Source organism: Lepisma saccharinum, chromosome 5 (genome assembly GCF_977018435.1).
Source record: "Lepisma saccharinum chromosome 5, izLepSacc3.1, whole genome shotgun sequence".
Lineage (NCBI taxonomy): Eukaryota > Metazoa > Arthropoda > Insecta > Zygentoma > Lepismatidae > Lepisma > Lepisma saccharinum.
In genome coordinates, this window is record NC_139233.1 from 63,194,186 (window position 1) to 63,214,492 (window position 20,307).

Here is a 20,307-nt window from a genome sequence, read left to right on the forward strand (position 1 = left end):
GTCAAAGTTTGGTAAAAAATAAACTCAATATTATGTTAAATAGCACACAGTAACACAAATTTACTACCCAAATCAATAATCAAAGAGTACTAGGTTCGTTACCCCGTGATAAAAGCAAATGGTGAAAACTGTAGGCCCCGTCCCTGATAGCTCTTCCTTCTTCATAGTACAGATGGTGGTCCTGTTTCGGACCACCGTCTTTCATACCATAATAATATACATTATTACATACGTAGTATACACTATAGGCCTAACCATTTATTACCGTTACATATCGCGAGTTCGAGTACCGGGACCGTCTTCTTTCGTACCATTAACACCCTTCATAGCGGTTCATAAACCATAAAAACTTATTTTCAATACTATAAACATTAATATTATCGATTTATACATTACATACTTAGCAGTAATGAATATAATATCATATGCATAGCGTTAGTACCTCTAATTACCTTCTATATACATATTTTTCATAAAATAAGTAATTATATATTCATAAAAGTTAGCCTATAAATAAGCAAATACATAAATGTAAAGTATTCTAAAGATATGCAAATTAGTTCTAAGTACGTGCAAATTAATTAACACCCGTGCAAATAAATTCTAAATACGGGCAAATAAATTGCGAATATTAAATAGCAACATCCACTAAGTCGTTCGACAACTACTAACATCCTTTTTTGATATTCAATAAATATTCAATTTGTTATCTATTTGACATTAATTTCCTTGCCAGGGCAGTTTTTTTTTTACAAATTTTGCCGACCGTAACTGTACTGTACGTAAGCTAGACAATTAACACGTGCTGTTATATCACTATCCTTATACCGTCTCACCTATTCATGTAATAAACTATTACATTAAATAATTTGAAAATTTTAATAAATACTATTTTAATTAACTTAATATAATTATGTTAATATAATTATTTTGAGACACTTGTTTCGGACCCCTCCAAATATACAGGTTGTTTCTGTGAACTTGATTCAAATTTGCAGGGTGGATGGAGATTTACCCAAATATCAAAATGAGATAAGGAATCCCGGTCCGGAAACACGTCATTAAAAGTTATAGGCCAAAACTAGGGGATCAGATGTGCCCCGCGATGGGCCATCTGCTTTATTTATTTCAGAAAATACAAAAGAACATGTAAAATTACACTTTCTGAATACAAAATCTGCAAAGGGCAGAAGATCGGGTACATGACAGACATGTCTGAACAAAGAAAAATACACTGCAATGTTATCTACTAACAAATGTACTGCATGGGGGGTAAGAATACAATAAGGCCCCCAATGCAGCCAAAAACTCGTAATAAAACACTGTAGCCTCTTCCAACTGGAGGAACTGAAAGAGAAGAGTCCCATCGTCGTAGACAGCGGCTATGGAAGTAGGTGTCGCATCAGAATACAGAGTGATTCGGTCCGGAGTGGCCCGAAAAATGGGCTGAGGCGTTTCTTTGGCTTGGCGCAATCTGCTGTAGGCCCAGTCCCACAAAGTCGGGTCCCGTTGGAGGAGCGCAAAGGCGACACACAGAGAGAGGTTGAGGATGGGCCCTGCCCATGAGATGTATCCGGCGAGGGCCTGGCGAATTCGCTTGAGTGGCAGAATATTGCGAGGCACTGTTTGCACTATGTGCAAATACTTAAAAGGGGCCGAAATCACATTTTTGTCGAGGTCGACGTGAAGGCCAAGATACACTAAAGCACGCACTGGTTGTAACACGCTTTTCTTAAGGTCGCCTTTGCGCTCCTCCAAAGGGACCCGACTTTGTGGGACTGGGCCTACAGCAGATTGCGCCAAGCCAAAGAAACGCCTCAGCCCATTTTTCGGGCCACTCCGGACCGAATCACTCTGTATTCTGATGCGACACCTACTTCCATAGCCGCTGTCTACGACGATGGGACTCTTCTCTTTCAGTTCCTCCAGTTGGAAGAGGCTACAGTGTTTTATTACACCGCTCTGCAATTTGAAATTTTTTTCTTGATGTTTTGGTTTCGAATGTAGTTTCCCCCTAATTGTGGGGCACTGATTCCAAATATGTAAGCAGTTCTCTTCTATCACGTCCAGATTGTTGAAAAAAAAATGAAAACAAAATTTGCATATTGAACCATTACCGACATATATTTATACCCTTCTACAAGATCATTGCCATGCTTAAAAAATTGGTGTATATTATAATTATGTAATTGTAAACACAATGTACGTACAGTTCACAAGAACTACCAACAAGTGATATTATTTAGTGACCTCACTTAATTTACAGGCAGGAATTTTCTTCTTTTTGAACTTTTTCCTAATGCATGAAAAGTACTTTCCCTTTTCAGGGACCAACAGTAGTCTGCCATCATGTTCACAGTCCAACCACCATGGTATCTTCTTTCCATGTCTTTGAAATCCTGATGGAGACGTTTACTCTGTTCCTCGCTGTAAAATCCAAGACAGGTATCTGGAAAATAGGCAATGTGAGCACGTAGGAAGTGTAACTTCAAACTCATGTTACACCCTAGTTTTCTCAAATTTTCCAACATTGTGTTCACAATGGTTTTGTAAGCTGGACTCCTGTTTCCTAGGAAGTTTTATACATCTTTGTAGTTCTCCCAGGCTTCCTTTTCCGTTTGGCTCATTGTATCCTCAAAATTGGGGTCACACATTAATTTCCTGATCTGAGGTCCAGTAAAAACACCTGCTTTCAGCTTATCTAGGGTCATTCTCTGATAAACACTCACTGTCCTTATTTAGGGCAGGTACAAACTGGCTCATGATACCCATTTTAATGTGTAGAGGAGGGAGAAGAATTTTTGTGGGTTCCACAAGGGGCACATGCATAACATTCTTTGTTCCGGGTGGCAAGGGTCTTCTGGATGGGCCATTCCCGCCTTTGCCAGTGATTTTGTCTGTCTCGACTATTCCACTCGCACAGGAAACGGCATTTTTGTGTATCCCGTTTGTAGTCCCAGTAAAAGGTTCATAACTTTGAAGTCACCACATACAACCCACCCATACTCGGAGTACTTCACACACTGCAATAGAAACTGCAAACTTTCATATGATTATTTCAAAGTAATAGAATAAGCAACTGGTACAGATCCAAGAACATTGCCATTGTGGAGTAACACACCTTTCAGGCTGGTTACAGAAGAATCTATGAAAAGCCTCCATTCAGAAGTTACATACTTTACACCAAGCCACGTTACAAGTTTCGGTATGTCATTGCAGAAGATCATAGACCTTTCTTCTGAAAATAAAGAAAATATTAGCTACTTGTTCCCGGGATCTGTAACATGAAATTTTAGTGCCAGGTAACAATAAATGTCTGTCTTTCAGTACAGAAGGTAACAGTTCAGAACTTTCCTTTGGTAACGCAAGATCACGTACCAAGTCATTCAGTGTGGTCTGACTAAATAAATGTGGGGTATTATCACTTGTACTGATCCACTGATGTCCGTTGTATCGCTTACAACTTCCTTTCGAGGCGATGTACAGCTTGAAGATGGACGAGAAGGAATAGGTAGACTTTCGTCATGTTTGATGAGTCTCATCGCAGATCGCAAATGTGGATACACTATGTCACTTTTGTTCTTGGCACTAAAACCTTACACTTGAACTTGACAAAAATAACAGTCATCCGTATGGTTTAATTGTTCCCTCCATACCATTGGCAGAGCAAAATAAAATTTATCTCTTTGTCCGTTCATCCAGAACCTCAAACCTTCAACACAAGTCTTACATACTTTCTGGGGTGCCCATGGTTTATTTTCATCGCCAAGCACAAGTCCAAAATATGCAAGGTAGGCTTCTTTGATGAATGGCGTTATCTTTAGTCTTTGTTTACCCAACATGTACTTCCCACATACTTAAGAGAAAGTGTTCGGGTCGTTTTTGCAGCCACGTGAAGACATTGTTGTCCGAATATACACAATTTGTCACTTCATGCAACCATTCAGCACTAGGAATACAAATCACTCGACCACCTGTGCAACAAAAAACAGTTAAAATAGTGTTGCCAGATCACATACAAAGGTCAAATCACAATTTAACTATAAATACTCTCCATGCCCTCCTATGGTATATAAACGGGACTTTTATGAAACACAAATTCCTGATTTTCTCGAAAATCTGACGTGATAGGAAAAAACGGATTGCACCGTTGAATTCAGCGTGAAAATTCCATTTAGGAACACTCATTCATTTAAAAACCTCATTTTTGCTGCAGAGCAGTGTTATGAGTTTTTGGCTGCATTGGGGGCCTTATTGTATTCTTACCCCCATGCAGTACATTTGTTAGTAGATAACATTGCAGTGTATTTTTCTTTGTTCAGACATGTCTGTCATGTACCCGATCTTCTGCCCTTGGCAGATTTTGTATTCAGAAAGTGTAATTTTACATGTTCTTTTGTATTTTCTGAAATAAATAAAGCAGACGGCCCATCGCGGGGCACATCTGATCCCCGAACCGGAGCCAATGGCGAGGAGCCACTTGTGGCGTCCTTGTGACGTCACGGTGGCTTCCAAGCCAGTTGAGCTTGGGATTCGGCGGAAATCAGGTGTGCACGCGATGCGCTCGATTGATAACCCCAAAACTTGGGGTGCCTATGATAGTGGAAGACAACTGAAAGATGCGGCTTGTAGATTTAATACGGGCATTACTACAGTGTTTCTGGTACTAAAACGTTACAGTAGGTATTCAAAATTACGGTCCCTAGCGTCGATGCATTAACGACAGCGCCATAAGTAGTTCTGTCGCATTCGCTCCAACATCCCTGGAGTCGTTCTGACGATGTCACAAGCAGTAAGGATTCTTGCCAGAAGGGGATGCAATGGATGTCCCTCGCCTCGGCACCCAATCGTTTGCCGTTTGAGTGCCCATATTAAATCTACAAGCAGCATCTTTCAGTTGTCTTCCACTGTCATAGGCAGCCCCAAAAGTTTTGGCCTATAACTTCTTAATTACGTGTTTCCGGGTCGGGATTCCTTATCTCATTTTAGTATTTCGGTCAATCTCCATCCACCCTGCAAGGTCACGAAAACACCCTGTATTTCTAGAGACAAGCCTGGCTCACAGAGATGTTCTTTCCAGGAGCCCGCCATCAGCTACGACGTGAACGACGACGACGAGGACCCGACGCCGAACTATGACATGTACAACTCCAACAGCCACGGGACTCGCTGCGCAGGGGAGATAGCCATGGTGGCCAACAACAAGAAGTGCGGCGTCGGGGTGGCCTTCAACGCCTGGATTGGAGGTAGGCTGGGACCAGTGTTTGGAAGTCAAGAGTCACTAGTAACTAGGGGTGGCTCAACATAAATTTTCACCCGTGCGAGATGGCTTTTGACCCCCCCACCTCACCTTTCTACACTGGTCCTCCTATATTCCACCTTCCTCCAATAAAGACCATGACCATTTTATGTATTTACAGTTACAGCCTTAATATGAAATTACCTTAAGGGTTGCTCGTTTATTGTTTATTAAATTATTATCTTTGTTTATTAAAGATCCAGGAACCCATAAATTCTAATGGGTTCTATTGGGTTCCGTTGCAGGACCGGAAACTTTTTTCTCGCACAATTTAAATTCGGTCCAAATTGCATATTGTTACATTGAAAAAAGTTTCTGGACCGTCTTTTAATTGTTCTTGAAAAAAAGGTTCCTGGACCGTATTTAAATTGATGCTGGAAAAAAGGTTCCTGGACCGAATTGAAATTCTTCCGGAGAAGAGGTTCCTGGACCGAATTGGAATTCATTCTGGGAAAAAGGTTCCTGGACCGCATTTAAATTGATCCGGAAAAAGGTTCCTGGACCGAATTGAAATGCTTTAATATGAAAAGGTTTGTCTAGAACTCATTTACGTTTGCTGATTTTCTCATCCAGTCCGGGATTGAATTTATTTACAATTCCCAGACCAGGGTTGACCGATCAAAAGTTGCCTTCTAAAAATGTCCGCCAGTACGTTTTACATTGGAATGTTACACTGCGGTTGTAGAAAACGTAGCGTAGGGAATACATCAAAATGCTGTTGTTCTCTCGTGGACCAGGTTCAAAAACTCCCTTGTCGAAGAGTTACTGTACATAACGCAATGGACTATATTAGTGTGGCGTCAAATTGAGTTCAAACAAACCAGTCACGTGTTCCTCTGGCATCCGATACAGAAACTGCAGCCAATAGGAGCCGTCGATGAGGTAACGTGAGGCTGCTGTGTTCCCAGCAGATATCACAACAGGGGCGGGCAGTGTTGCTACAACCAAGGGAAGGAACACATGCAAGAGAATGGGGCTACATGGAGAGGGGCAATGTGACTGCAGCATTTTGCCTATTTCTACCATTAGATTCTCGAGACAGCCAGCACCTGTATTAGTCTTTCATGCTCACAAGTGAATAATTGTTTATCGTCAGGTCCGTATTCGATCCAAGTTGCGTATTGTTTCATTTCAATACGGAACTTGGACCCTATTTAAACTGATTTGGGAAAAAGGTTCCTGGACCGTATTTAAATTGATCCGGGAATAAAGGTTCCTGGACCGAATTTCAATTCATTCAGAAATAAGGTTCCTGGACCGTATTTATATTCATTCAGAATAAAGGTTCGTGGGCGTATTTAAATTGATCGGGAGAAAAGGTACCTGGACCGAATTGAAATACTTTACAGATAAAAAGGTTCTTTACGGTCCAGAACCCATTTACGCTTGCTGATTTTCTCTCCTGGACCGGAATTGAATTTATTTACAATTCCTGGACCTTTAACAACCCTGCTTTAAGCTGTAAGTCCAGTCTCGATTAACATCTCTGTGCATAATTCGGACTGAAAAACAAACCGAAACAATAAACAAATAATCACGCTTACGTAATCAGAAATAAGGTTTTGCCGCTAATCAAGGGCAAGCCCTTAATGTAACACAAATGAAAGCTACTTTCTCACGTAATTGTAACTGTAATTAGTTACTTTTTGAAATGAATAACTGAAACTGAGTTCCAAAATTTTGCTAAACAAAAATATGAACAGAATTTTAACCGTAAATTGTTTTGATTCATGCAATTTTGTCAAAAATAATGATTTGCTATTAATTTTAGTACCGCTATATTTTCATGTTTAAACATATGATGTTTAGTATAAATTAATGAAAATTAATGTTAATTGTAAATGGTCATCGCCAAAAAAGAGAACACCCTGCTTGCAGATTTATGTGCAATGAATTTATGCTATTGTACTTTCGTTTTTTTACTTCTCTGTCTTACTTCTTAGGTTAACTTCAGCTATAAAGATGAGTGATTGATTGATGAAATGTGACAAACACAATGATAGAATATATCCATGCCTGACCAGTGTTCGAACCTGGGACTGTTACACTGACTACTCCGCCACTGAGGCTGTGATGTAGGATAATGTAACTGTAAAAGTAGCTACAGTTACTGCTCCAAGTAATTGAATTACATTTTTTAAAAGAATGTCTGAAAAGTAACTTCCTTTTCTATAGAAGTAACTGTAACCGAGTTAGTTTTAGAAAATAACTTTACAAAGAATTACTTAAATTTAAAACGGACAAAACTTGTCACAAAAACTATAGAAATTGTTAGTAGAGAACTTTTCTCAATAAATCATGATACAGAATGACTGGAAAGTGATAGCATCAGTACCTTGAGACTGACTTTGATTCGATACTTTCTATTCTCTATTTTCAGTTCCTAATTTTCGTACTTGGCTCTATTTCTGTACGTCTTTACACTATAGGGGCTATGTATTAAATTGTTAGAAGAGTTCCGACAATATGAACCAAATTTTATGTTAGTTCTTAATAACATTTGACGTATTTCTACCTCCCAAGCCCCTGGTAAATAATTAAAAATATACATTTATTTTAAATCCGTGGTAGAATGGGAACGGAGTAGAGTAATTTGACCAAATAGTACTCGAATATCCTTTCATTTTGCGCGAGGCAGTTTACAGAAATAAATATTGCTTTGGATTTTGGGAGAGAGATATTAAGTAGCACATACACTAATGTCATATCCCAAAATATAAACCAGGCTATACAGTGCTGTCTCGTTTTGCATCTTTCTCTCTCTGCCTCTCTCTCTCTTTTTACTTAAGGATACGTTTAAGTTGTTGAAGTTTATTTATGTCAACTTTATGCGCAGATAGTCTTATGTCAACTGTATACGCAGATAGTCTTATATCAACTTTATGCGCAGATAGTCTTATGTCAACTTTATAATCAGATAGTCTTATATCAACTTTATGCGCAGATAGTCTTATGTCAACTTTATAATCAGATAGTCTTATGTCAACTTTATACGCAGATAGTCTTATGTCAACTTTATGCGCAGATAGTCTAATAGAAATCTACTTTACTTTACTTAGTCGATCCTCTTCTACCGTCAGGTGTAGAGGTTTTGCAAAGAGCTCTCCATCCTTCTCGGTCCCTGGCTAACATTTTTGCCCTGTTGGTATCCAATCCTCTTCTCCTCAAAACTTCTTCCATCCAACCGTCCCAGGTCTGCCTTGGTCTTCCCTTTGGTCTCTTTCCATCTACTTTAGCTTGCCATATCTTTTTAGGTATCCTTTCTTCACTCATTCTGTGAACATGACCAAACCACCTCAACTGTGACGCTTCTATTTGTTGTTGTAAAGGTTGGGTCTTAAGGCTCATTCGAATTGTCTGATTCCTTACTCTATCTCGTTTTGTTTTTCCTTCTATTCTTCTTAGGTATCTCATTTCAGTTGCTTGAAGTTTGCTAGAATAATTAGTTGTTAGTGGCCATGATTCACACCCGTAAATTAGTGTAGGTGCATACGTTGTTTTGTAAACTGTCAACTTTGATTTCTTCGTAATTTCCTTTTTATTTATGAAGTTTCTATTTAGAGCATGATATAATTTTCCTGCTGCAGCAATTCTATTATTTACTTCTTCATCTATTTTCCCACTGCTGCTTATTATAGACCCTAAATACTTGAACTTTGTTACTGGTTCCAAGCTCTCGCCTTCTATCTTAATGGTATGAGTTCTATGTTCTCTACTTATTATCATTGTTTTTGTTTTACTGGTGTTAATTCTCATAATTACCTTTTCTAGTTCTCTGTTCCATACATCTAAATTATATTGTAAGTCCTTTTTCAGTTTTAGCAAATAAAACGAGATCGTCTGCAAAAGCTAGTTCTGATATTTGTACAGGTCTCATGAGCCAATTCCCAACAGTAACGGGTTTAATCTTTCTTTTGCAAATTTTTGTAATTTCATCAATTAAAATTATGAACAGAAGTGGACTTAAAATGCAGCCTTGTCTTACTCCAGTTGATGTATAAAATTCATCAGATTTTATGTTACTTGTACGGATGTAGTTACAACAGTTATTGTAAAAGCTCTGTATGCTAGCGATCAGGTTATCATTCACTTTTCTTCTTTGCAGCACTTCCCATAATTTAATCCAAGGTACCCTGTCAAATGCCTTTTCCAAATCTATGAAACACATATGAATTTCTTTATTATATTCTATCACTTTTCCTGATATCTATTTGTCTTAGTGTAAAAATTAAGTCCTGGCAGCTTCGATTTGGTCTAAATCCACTTTGGCTTTCTTCTAGTTGGTGTTCATTTCTTGCCTGAGCCTGTATTCCAATATTCTTGCATAGATTTTACCTGGGACACTCAACAATGAAATTCCTCTGTGATTTGAATATAATCGGTTGTCTCCTTTTTTAATATTGGTGTGATCACTGCAATTCTCCAGTCCTTTGGTGTGTTTTTGTATTTCCATGCAAGGTTAATAGTATGGAGTAATAATTTCTTTCCTGTACTTCCCATATATTTAACCATTTATGGTGTAATCCTGTCATGACCTGCAACTTTACCGATTTTTACCTTTTTTATGGCATTATTAAGTTCTTCTTCCTTAATTATGTCATCTTCTTCCAATATAACTTCTAGAGTTGTTTCATCAGCTTGTTCCTCCATATTTGTACCTTCTAACAATTCCATAAAATATTCCTTCCACCTATTCATAACTTCTGTTTCTTATGTTAACATTTTCCCATTTTTATCTTTGATGAATTTCAGTGGACATTCTTTATCTTTCCTCATATTTTTTAACACTTTATAAAACAGTTTCTTGTTTTCTTTATAATTATTTTCCATAAATTTACCAAATTCTTCCCATGCTTCTTTCTTTGCAAGAATGACCATTTCTTTAGTACGTTGTCTTTTCAATTTATATTTTCGGTAGTCTTCTTTGTCTTTTGTTGTTAAATATTTATGCCATGCTTGTTTCTTTTTTTCACTTGTTCTCTTACTTCCTCTGTCCACCATGGGGTCCTCTTGTTCTTTATTCCTATTCTGTATGTGCCACATACTTCCTTTGTTGAATCTAGCACTATTTTCTTGAAATTCATCCAACTTTCTTCCAAATCTATTGTATTCCTTCCTGTCCCTAGCTCTTCTATTTTATCCTTGACTTTCTCTTTATAGATGTCCTGATATTTCTTCTCCTTCAACTTATAACTTTTGAGGGATTCTGACACATGCTTTTTCTTTGTCTTAAGATTATTTTCTTTAACTTGTGTTACTAATTTCATTATAAGAAGATAGTGGTCACTGCCAATTTCCGGGCCTCTCCAAACTCTTGCATCTCTTACATATTTCATTTGGTCTCTGTTTATGATTATATAGTCGATTATTGATTTTTCGTTCTTAGAGGGTTCAGCTCTTGTATATAGGTGTATCTTTTTATGGTCGAATTTTGTATTTGTAATTATAAGGTAATTTGCAATACAAAGATTTATCAGTCTTTGTCCATTGTTTGAACAGTGTTCTTCACCGTATTTGCCAATAACCATCTCAGCCTCTTCTGGATTGTTGCCTACTCTTGCATTAAGATCTCCCAGAATGATGATATTTCCTATTGTGATATCATCTATGGTACTCTGGAGTTCTTCATACAAAGCCTCTCTTTTCTCAACTGTTTCATCTTCGTTAGGTCCATACACTATTATTAAATTCCTTTCATGGTTATCGTCGTTGATGGATACTATCATAATTCCTTCGTTAATAGCTGTTCAGTTGGTTATGTTTTTAATATTGTCCTTATGAATGATACAACCTACTCCTGCTCTTGCCCTCTCAGATCTTGGTACTCCACTATATATTAGCATATATCCATCCTCTAATGTTATACATCCCTGTCCTTTCTTCTTAGTTTCTGTTACTGCCAAGTATTTCACTCCTGTCTTTTTCATTTCAGAGACAATTTCTACCTCTTTTCCATTTAAACTCCTTACATTCCAAGTTCCATATATCATTGTACTTTTCTTTCGCCAGTTCGTCGTCAGATGTTTCCGTCCGGGGATAGCTCTTTGATTACTTTTAACGAGATAAATTTTTCCAGGGTGGGGGTGTTGGCCCCACGCCCAACCCCCAACCTGGGGGACCAGGATTTTCTTTCAGGGTTTACTCCCTTAGCCTTTGGTCAACACCCTTTCCTCAAGGCAGAGGATTTTTGGTTCTTCCGCCTCCTTCGCCGTTGGGATGTTTATGTATCTTCATCACCGGCAATAAATAAGTGGATTTTCCATGACAACTTCTACCACCGCCGTAGAGTTAGGCAACACAATGCCTTGAAGGGAAGTTAATATTTCAGGATCTAGGTGTTCCATTTTTATTGTCGATGACTGTACTTGCAGCAAGTACCGAACGTTTAAGGGTACGTACAAAGAAAGATAGAGCAAATATAAATTGTAATACAGCTTTTAGTTAATTTGATGTATTTGAATTCCTCCTGTAAGATTCAACTGTATCGAATGTAGAACTCACATTGAAGGAAACTGATATTGTACGCAATTGCCAGGCACGACGGAGGAAAAGTAATACTGCCCTCATCTTTAACATCTTTTTTTGCAAAAGATATCGATTAATTGTTCCTTTGCTATCAATACAACTCTTTTTTAGTACAGTCTCTGCTAGAAGACAGCTGATTGGTCTACAGCACAAGTTGAGAGAACACAGGTAAAATTCCTACGAACGCAAAAATCTTTTCGGATATGGAGGTTGGACTCTGAACCAAAATCGATTTGCTTTCATCAGACATTCCCAAAGCTTCTATACTGTCTAAGTACTTAAAAATTATTATAATCATATTTGATCGAGACTTCAAGTATGAGTTCACAAGATCTTGCATTAGGTGCCCATCGTCTCAACTTAAAGTGAGATCACTATCAGCTCCTGAGATTCCAGGGAAAGTTTGCTTTAAATTCATCTTATGCTTGGGATTGAGCTTACAGTGTAAAGTGGAATGTGAACTATGCTAATTTCTCCACCAGCATCGAAACTGGGACCCTTCCTATACAAAGTGGGGTTCCTGTCACTGCCATTCTAGATATTTTCAGGCATATTATTCTCAGTCAGTTATCTAAGATAAACTAAAACTTCCTTCTAAACATTGTCAGCATTTGTAACAGCCTAAATGTTCATTGTAGGAGTGAGGATGCTGGATGGGTCAGTGAGCGATCGAGTGGAGGGAACTGCTCTGGGCTTTGGCCAGGATTTGATCGACATCTACAGCGCCTCCTGGGGGCCCAATGACGATGGAAAAACTGTGGAAGGGCCCGGGAGACTGGCCCTGGAGTCCCTTGAGAGAGGAGTGACCGAGGTACGTAGCGAACTCATCAGTTCTGTCACAATTACGTTGCATTTAATTGTCCTTGTATTACATCACTTTTCGGGCTCTTTAGGATAATCCCTTTAGCCAGGCTAAATGATGTAAATGAAATCGTTGAAGGTATACTTAAAAGGACACCTATGACAAAATTCGGAGTTGAATCCAGAATCTTCTGAAGTGACATCGAGAGTGGACCACTGAACGTGTTCGAACATAATCATGTTATGTTGACTTGTCTACTAATTACTGGATGGCAATTAAAGGTTGCAATATATATATTTCTCCATTCTCTTTCCTACTTCCATTCTATCAAAATCACTGTCAATGCATATATTATATGTCGCAAGTTCATATATTACAAATATTAATATACATGAATTCCCACTGCATAAAATGTGGTTATGCTTATCAGAAATCGGGTGCATATTACAACTGCAATTTTTGATGTAGTAATATGTTTTCTTTTAATCTCATTTTTCCTACACTTGATACTACTGTATCAGTTGAAATTCTGAGGAATTCAAAATGTTACCCCAAAAACAGAACTAACATTAAAAAGCCAAACCTTACGCCCTTGGTCTTAAAATCCTCCAGCTGCCGAAGAGATTTCGGTTTTATATTGGTACAGGTTGATGATAGTTCAAAGCCTCACAACGGCGTCAAAGTTACCGCCACTGCGCGAAACTATATTTTTCAGTTGTAGAGAGAAGCAAGGCCTTACCTTACAGCCTTGCGCCGAAGAACCAACTGCCATGGAATGCTTAAGCGAATGTCTGGCACCAATGTCAACAGTCCTGACAACTGCAATCGACCACGCCTAGAAGAAACTACACAAAAGTCCAAAGTGACATATCATGGTGATTCATAACTTGGAGCTTGCGATTACTAAAATCTACAAATCCAAGCAGCACATCGATGGGAAGAACAGTAATTTATAACCTAACCTAACAAATTAGTTTACGGGCTCAAAATAAAGAATTATTCTGCTCAATAATAATAATAATAATAATTCCATATTTTATCAGTTTATATCACACTGTTTAATAATGAGTATGCTGCAATAGGCTTATAACGCGCGCACATATTTGTTCAAGAAGGAAAAATTTCCTTGGAAGTAGATGTCACCTATCGGGCCGTCAATTATCTAAGCACATTGTTTTGGTTCTAGTTCTCTCTCCTACATCCTACATATCAATTAAATAATATTTTTTATCTACAATAGAAGGAGAAACAATAATATTTTTTTTAGATTTTAAATTTGTAAACAGAAATGCACATAGAAAGAGAGAAAATATGAATTTTTGAAAGAAATATATGCAGTAGATAAAATTATGTTAAGCATATTTACCTTTATCGCAGTTATGTTCAATTCTCGAAAGTGAATATTTCATTTCAGTATTGAAATAAGTGTCTTATGCAGTACACACAGCTGATTAAATCTGTAGCGGATTATATACCTCATGATAATAAATAAAGTAACAGAAGAATTAGGAAGCTAACATATATAACAAGCTCTCTTCATTCTTCAGTAGTTGCTGAACTAGCTTTAAATTAAGTGAACCATGAACTAATAAATACATGCTGCACAGGCTTCATGCGTCTCATATTCCTCGGGAAACCACTTTTAAAATATCTCAGTGGAAGTACCTTTAACTAGTGTTGCCCACGAGACGAGACTTTGGCCTGTCTCGTCTCGTGGAAATGCTGTGAAATGCTGTCTCGTCTCGAAAATATTCGTTTGTCTCGGGACACATGACCAATCTCGTCTCGTCTCGAATTTTTAAAAGCCTGTCCCGTCTCGTCCCGTGGGCAACACTACCTTTAACGCTAAACAAAACAAACAATAGGTGAAACAAAATGTTATCTGAAGAGAATGAACACATGTAGGCTTAGAAAGTTCATGTTAAACTTGTATCATTGAGAATTGTTTCACCGAGTGTAGTTGGAGATTTAAGTAATCCACAAATATTAAACAAAATAGATTCTTCTTTACATATTTCAACTTTATGGAAATGCTACTTTTAATGCAGAGTAATTATTTTACATAATTTTTCGGTGTTTCCAGAAAATTGTGGTATAATTCATACTTGATGACATATTACAGAAAACAACGATACCAGTTCACAATAGAGTTGTTATTAATATTAATTTATGCTTATCACACACCTACTTACCATAGTATGTATTTCTCCTGCCACTTAGGCCTACATCTTAAAATATTATGAATTTGGTTGTAGTTGCATAGTTACAGTCGTCGTTTTCAACAATGCTTAATTATTGTTGATTACGATATATCTTTGAAATTAATCCATTGTTGGAAGATTATTATCAAACTTATTTTATATTGAAAATTAGACAACGACAAGGCAGTGGTATGTTCAAGAGTATGAAATGATGTATGCATACATTAGATATATCTCAAGGTAGGAATATGAAAGGTAATGAAAAAGAATCGTTACCTAAATCTCTATGAAAAGTTTCTTGTTTCTAACATATAAATAAATACTTGTTTATTCTTTGTTAACCAAGGAAGAGATTACGAAAGACTTCTTTTAAAAAGAAAGGGTGAAAGAATTGCATACTTATTTCTTATTTCTTATTAAGGACGATAAAAGTAAAGCTAGTTAAAAAGGAGATCCTGAAACCTATGTTTCGTGACATATTTGACAGATCCATCTTCAAAACAATCTTACAATTGCAGTTGTATAGTGCACAAATACTGCGGAACAAAATTATGGATCTAATTTTATCGCATGTTGTTACCAATCATTACCACCGAAACAGGGAAAGGCACTGGCTCCCCAGTCATCCGAGCCAACCCATGTTCTCGGTTCCGAAATTGGTTCACCTTAGGATTGTTTGAAATACAATTTTCCATAAAACATTGCATGCGGCGGAATTCCACTGTCATTTTGAGATCCATGTTAATGAAAAACATTAACATGAATCTCAAAATAAACAATTTGTCTATTGTCAGTAGTAACACTGCCAAAAATCTTGGTCTGGTCTTTGACGAAACAATGGACTGGTCAGAACACGTAAAGACGCAATGTATGAAAGCTTACGGAACACTCAGAAGTCTAAATCGTTTCCGTGACTTCCTCCCTGTTGAATGCAAGCTAAGACTCATCAAAGCATTAATATATCCATTCTTTGATTATTGTGATAATGTTTACGGCCCTCAACTCTCGCAAAAGCTCAGTATAAAAATGCAAATGGTGCAAAATGCCTGCATCAGATACATTTTTCAACTAAAGAGATCCGATCATATTCTTCCGATTTTAAATAGCAATCAGGTTCTTACTATGGCAAACAGAAGGAAACTGCACTATCTCTGTTTCTTTCGCGGTATATTAGCATAAGGTAAACCGCAGTATCTGTTCGAAAAAATGCATTTTCGTAGGGATATCCACGAATATGCTACCCGTAAGCGGAACAATTTCGATTTACCCCATCATTCTATCACGACCTACAAATCATCATCTCCTTTTCGGCTCCCAAAGCATGGAATGCATTGCCTGCAAACATCGCATGTACTGTATAAAGAAACCCGTAAATTTCAGAGGTAAAGTGAAAGATATACTGTTAATGGAACAATGGCAGAGTCGCGGCACATATTGAAGGTATCAAGTCACTACATGAAATTGTATTTTTATTATTATGTATTACTTTTGTCTTTCATTATTACTTATTATTTTGTCTTTTGTATTTGTAGTTAATCACTTTGTGTTTCATTTAATTTTGTGTATCTCTTACAAGTACTGTATATATGTATTATTTTACTTGTAGCTCACTGCTCCACATGCAGTTTATTATATATGTAACATTACTAGAGCCCGGAAGTTTGGCAAAATGCCTCTTTTTATCTACTGCATATATTGATAAAATTTTTCCGGATATACGTTTCTTATGTTGTTTCGAATGTTTTGGAAGCCTTTTCATTTTGCCTATTTTGCCTATTTGGGACCCCACTGCCTATTTTTAATTATAATGCCTTTTTTGCCATTTTTTAAAAAAATGTGTATATAAATTATTTTTCTCCCAAAAAACGTTGTTGGTATTTATTTTTCTTCCGTTTATTATGTGAATAATTTTCGCCTTATTTAAGTAATATTGAACTCACGCATGTTTCAACATTGCTGAAGGAGAAAAGTGTGAGAAAAAAGTATTTCATGCTGAGTCAGGATATTGCCTTTCGGTTAACATTTCTTGTGCATGATTGACTGCTAAAGTGGACAGGTTGATTTCGAACACAAAGAAAATATTTCTGAAATCTCCCTCTCGAACCCGAAAATTTCAGGAAGTTGCGATTGAGCTTAGTTTACCTCAGCAACCAGTCTTGACGAGATAGGGAACCTGGATATCAGCATCTATATATTATGCTAACAACCTTCAAAAAATCAGTGAGGTGATCGATGCTCTTCCAGAAAATGAAGCGGCTTCAATTCGTGAAGCGAAAAAACTCCTGTGCTATTCAAGTTTACTTTTGCACATTATGGTGCATTGCCAGAGACAATTACAATTATAGCATCCATGAAAATCTTCGAGGAATCTATGCAGCAGATGATGGAAGTGCCAGAAGAAAAGGGGTGAGCTGTTGCGGAAAAGTGCTAACGGGTAGTGAGTGCAAATGAGGACTTGAAACAATTGAAAACAATTTGTGATATTCTAAAAGGTGAAAATGCTGTTACCAAAATGAGTCCAGCTACATTAGCTTGTTATATGTATGCTCCAATAACTTCTGTCGAAGTAGAAATATCATTTTCTATTATGAAAAACATTCTCTCTGACAGACGACTATCGATGAATGTTTAGAACTTAAAAAGCACCTTGTAGTTATGTGCAATCAAGACGGAGAAAATTGAAATGCTCTTCCCAATCTAGATTTTAACATTTCGCCAGAAATTATAGATAAAAGTAAGCGACTTCTAAATGTGCCTTTTTTCGGTTTATTTTGCCTTTTTTTTCATTTTTAGTGCCTTTTTTTCATTTTTAGTGCCTATTTACCACATTATAAATGCCTTTTTGCCTTCCTATTTTAACGAAAATAAATGCCTGAACTTCCGGGCTCTAAACATTACATTGACAAGGGTTAGGTAGCAGAGCAGCCTATAGGCTGAACCTCGCCCGCTTAATAAAGAAATTTATTATTATTATTATTATTATTATTATTATTATTATTATTTCCGCTATTTCATCTAACCGCCATCCATTCTCATCGTCGTGATTAGCCTTGGAAGTAGAAAAGCAACATTAACAACACTCAAACAGCGCAACCCTTATGAATTTATGTCATATCCTGCTGTATTCCAATTTCCAAAACCTAGTAGGTAGAAGTACAAGGCATGCGATTTAATAAGCAGCCTGCTCTTCAGTAACCATGTCATGCCTTCTCAGGAATTTCTAATGTTGAAGGTAAAGTGGGAGAAGGGGGAAAACATCCAACACAACACGACGACGTATGAAGTAACTTCTACAGTCACGGATAAGGGTTCGCATGATCATGCACAATGTATACACAGTGGCGGCGATTAAGGCGGGCCGAGAGGGGTCAGCTGTCCCCCCAGTTTTCGCCACTATTAAACCCACACAATGCTAAATCTTATATACAAAGGGAAATATACTGTTTTTGCACCCGTAGTTTTGGCACCTTGCCCCTCCTGGTTTTGGAACACTATCACCGCCACTGTGTATACAACAAGTTTCATGTTGGTAAAGTTCTAGTAAGACATCCCTTGCGTAATATAAAATATATTTGTCTTAAGTCTTATGATGATTTATACTACTTCTCCTATTATTTGCTACAAGAATGTATCTTGTTTACAAAATATACAGAGGAGAAAGAGGTGATTGTATTTATAATTCACACTGAACGATTTCGTCTTTCCCTTATACACATGACTAAATCAGTAATTGTTCTGGATTTCTACTCCAATTGCATAGGTTCAAATCCTTGAGGCGTCAGGAGAGCTTTCCTAAGCTTTAATTGCTTCCCAGTGTTGTTAAATGAAATAGTTCTTTTTAATATTAACAAAAAATAGAGATTATCGGACAAAGTCTCTCTATTTCAACAAGAAAAGATAGTATTATGATCTTATTGTATGTGAAAAATTATAATAGGTATTGTTTTTTATCTAAATGCACTCAAATAAAAATAATTCTTGTAGAAAGATTTTATCATGAACTAAGCTTAAGAAAAACAGTTTTCTCCATTTTTCGAAAAAAATTACATTAAATTTGGGATTCGTTTAGCCACAATTGTTTGTTCTTTATTACCACTGAACATCCGTTTCTGCAACTAAAAGGAATGACCTCTTTCCCCTCTCTCCTTAAATCCTTCTCTCTCTTTCCCTCTCTTTCCCACACGCATACACACGTTCTGAGACCATGCACATAAAAGTAAATCTTTGGGTAGGTCTATATATGTATGAATATGTAATTCAACACACATAAAATACTATTTTCTCCACTTCCCGCTTCTCCTCTCCCAAAGAAAAATTGAACAAGAAGCGGGACACAAGTGAGACGTGCCTACGCTCATCGTTAATATAATTATGAACATGTAGTGCCGTGGAATAACTGGTTAGAGCACTGGATTTGCAGTAAAATCAAATGTATGTGTGACGCACAACGGGGAGGGGCGAAAGGGATGGAATGAGACTCTTATGAAAGTTTACGTAGCTGTTAATCCTTTCCCCACCTCGCCGCCGTGACCACTATAATTTGTTCGTACAAAAAACAACCAATACAATAATATTTATACAAATATTGAATTTATTATTTCTGCGTTGTTAAAAAAAGATGATTAAATGATTGTGAACATTATAGGTTATATACTTTTGCTTCTTGTTGTATTTACAGTTCCGTCTTAGTTATTAGAGGCCTCTACTATTTGTTTTACTTATCTCATGCACACACACTAAGTCCCGCCTTCCGTTGGGGCCTTTATTCACTGCACTCTCACCTACATATTCCTTCTAACCTAGTCCAGTCCTCTTCTTTGACACACTTTCCTTCGGCGGCTTCTCTTTTCCGCACTTATATATACTCCACTCCTATTCTGGTCTTTAGTTCAATTTCACACATGAAGAAAAATTCTTATCCGCACTATTTGCACAATGCACACTCGCACACTCTCTACAGGCTAGTTTTACTATGTCCTTCTACTCCACCATACTATTTCTTTGTTGTGTCATTTTTGTAGCCTCTCTCCTCGAAGAGAGAAAAAAAACATTAAAAAAAACTTCCCCCATCTCCCTCCTGGGGTGGTTCTTGAACTGGCCGGCAGAGGGGGTAACCACAAGAGCTCCTTTTGGTCAGTCACACGAGATGCTGCCCTCTTGCGTATTTTGTTACACTACATGTTGAAATTCCACATCTAGCTGCCCGTAATCTGTCATGGACCGTATATGAGGGTACACTGGTAGTACTGGACCTCAATTTATCCCTAACTATAACCCAAATACCCCAGGAGAATAGGAATAGATTAATATTTAATATAAACCCAAGAAAAAATATAGGTATATATAATTAAAATACAAAATTTCTACCCGCACCGTCTCGCCAGAGTCCTCCTTGACTGGATCACTTATACGTCCAGAGAAGAGTGCAAACTACACACGAAACACATACAAAAAAATATATTTACATTATTATTGATCAA

At 37.3% G+C, this 20,307-nt stretch overlaps 1 protein-coding gene across 2 annotated transcripts in view; it reads left to right on the forward strand.

Moving 5' to 3' along the window:
- The window catches only part of LOC145988387 (neuroendocrine convertase 1-like), a 145,850-nt gene that overhangs the window by 97,024 nt on the left and 28,519 nt on the right, over window positions 1-20,307 (forward strand). For both annotated transcript variants that reach the window (XM_083123266.1, XM_083123267.1), the window contains exons 6-7: window positions 5,081-5,246; window positions 12,463-12,635. In XM_083123266.1, coding sequence (XP_082979392.1) covers window positions 5,081-5,246; window positions 12,463-12,635 — 339 coding nt within the window. The remainder of the gene's footprint in view (window positions 1-5,080; window positions 5,247-12,462; window positions 12,636-20,307) is intronic.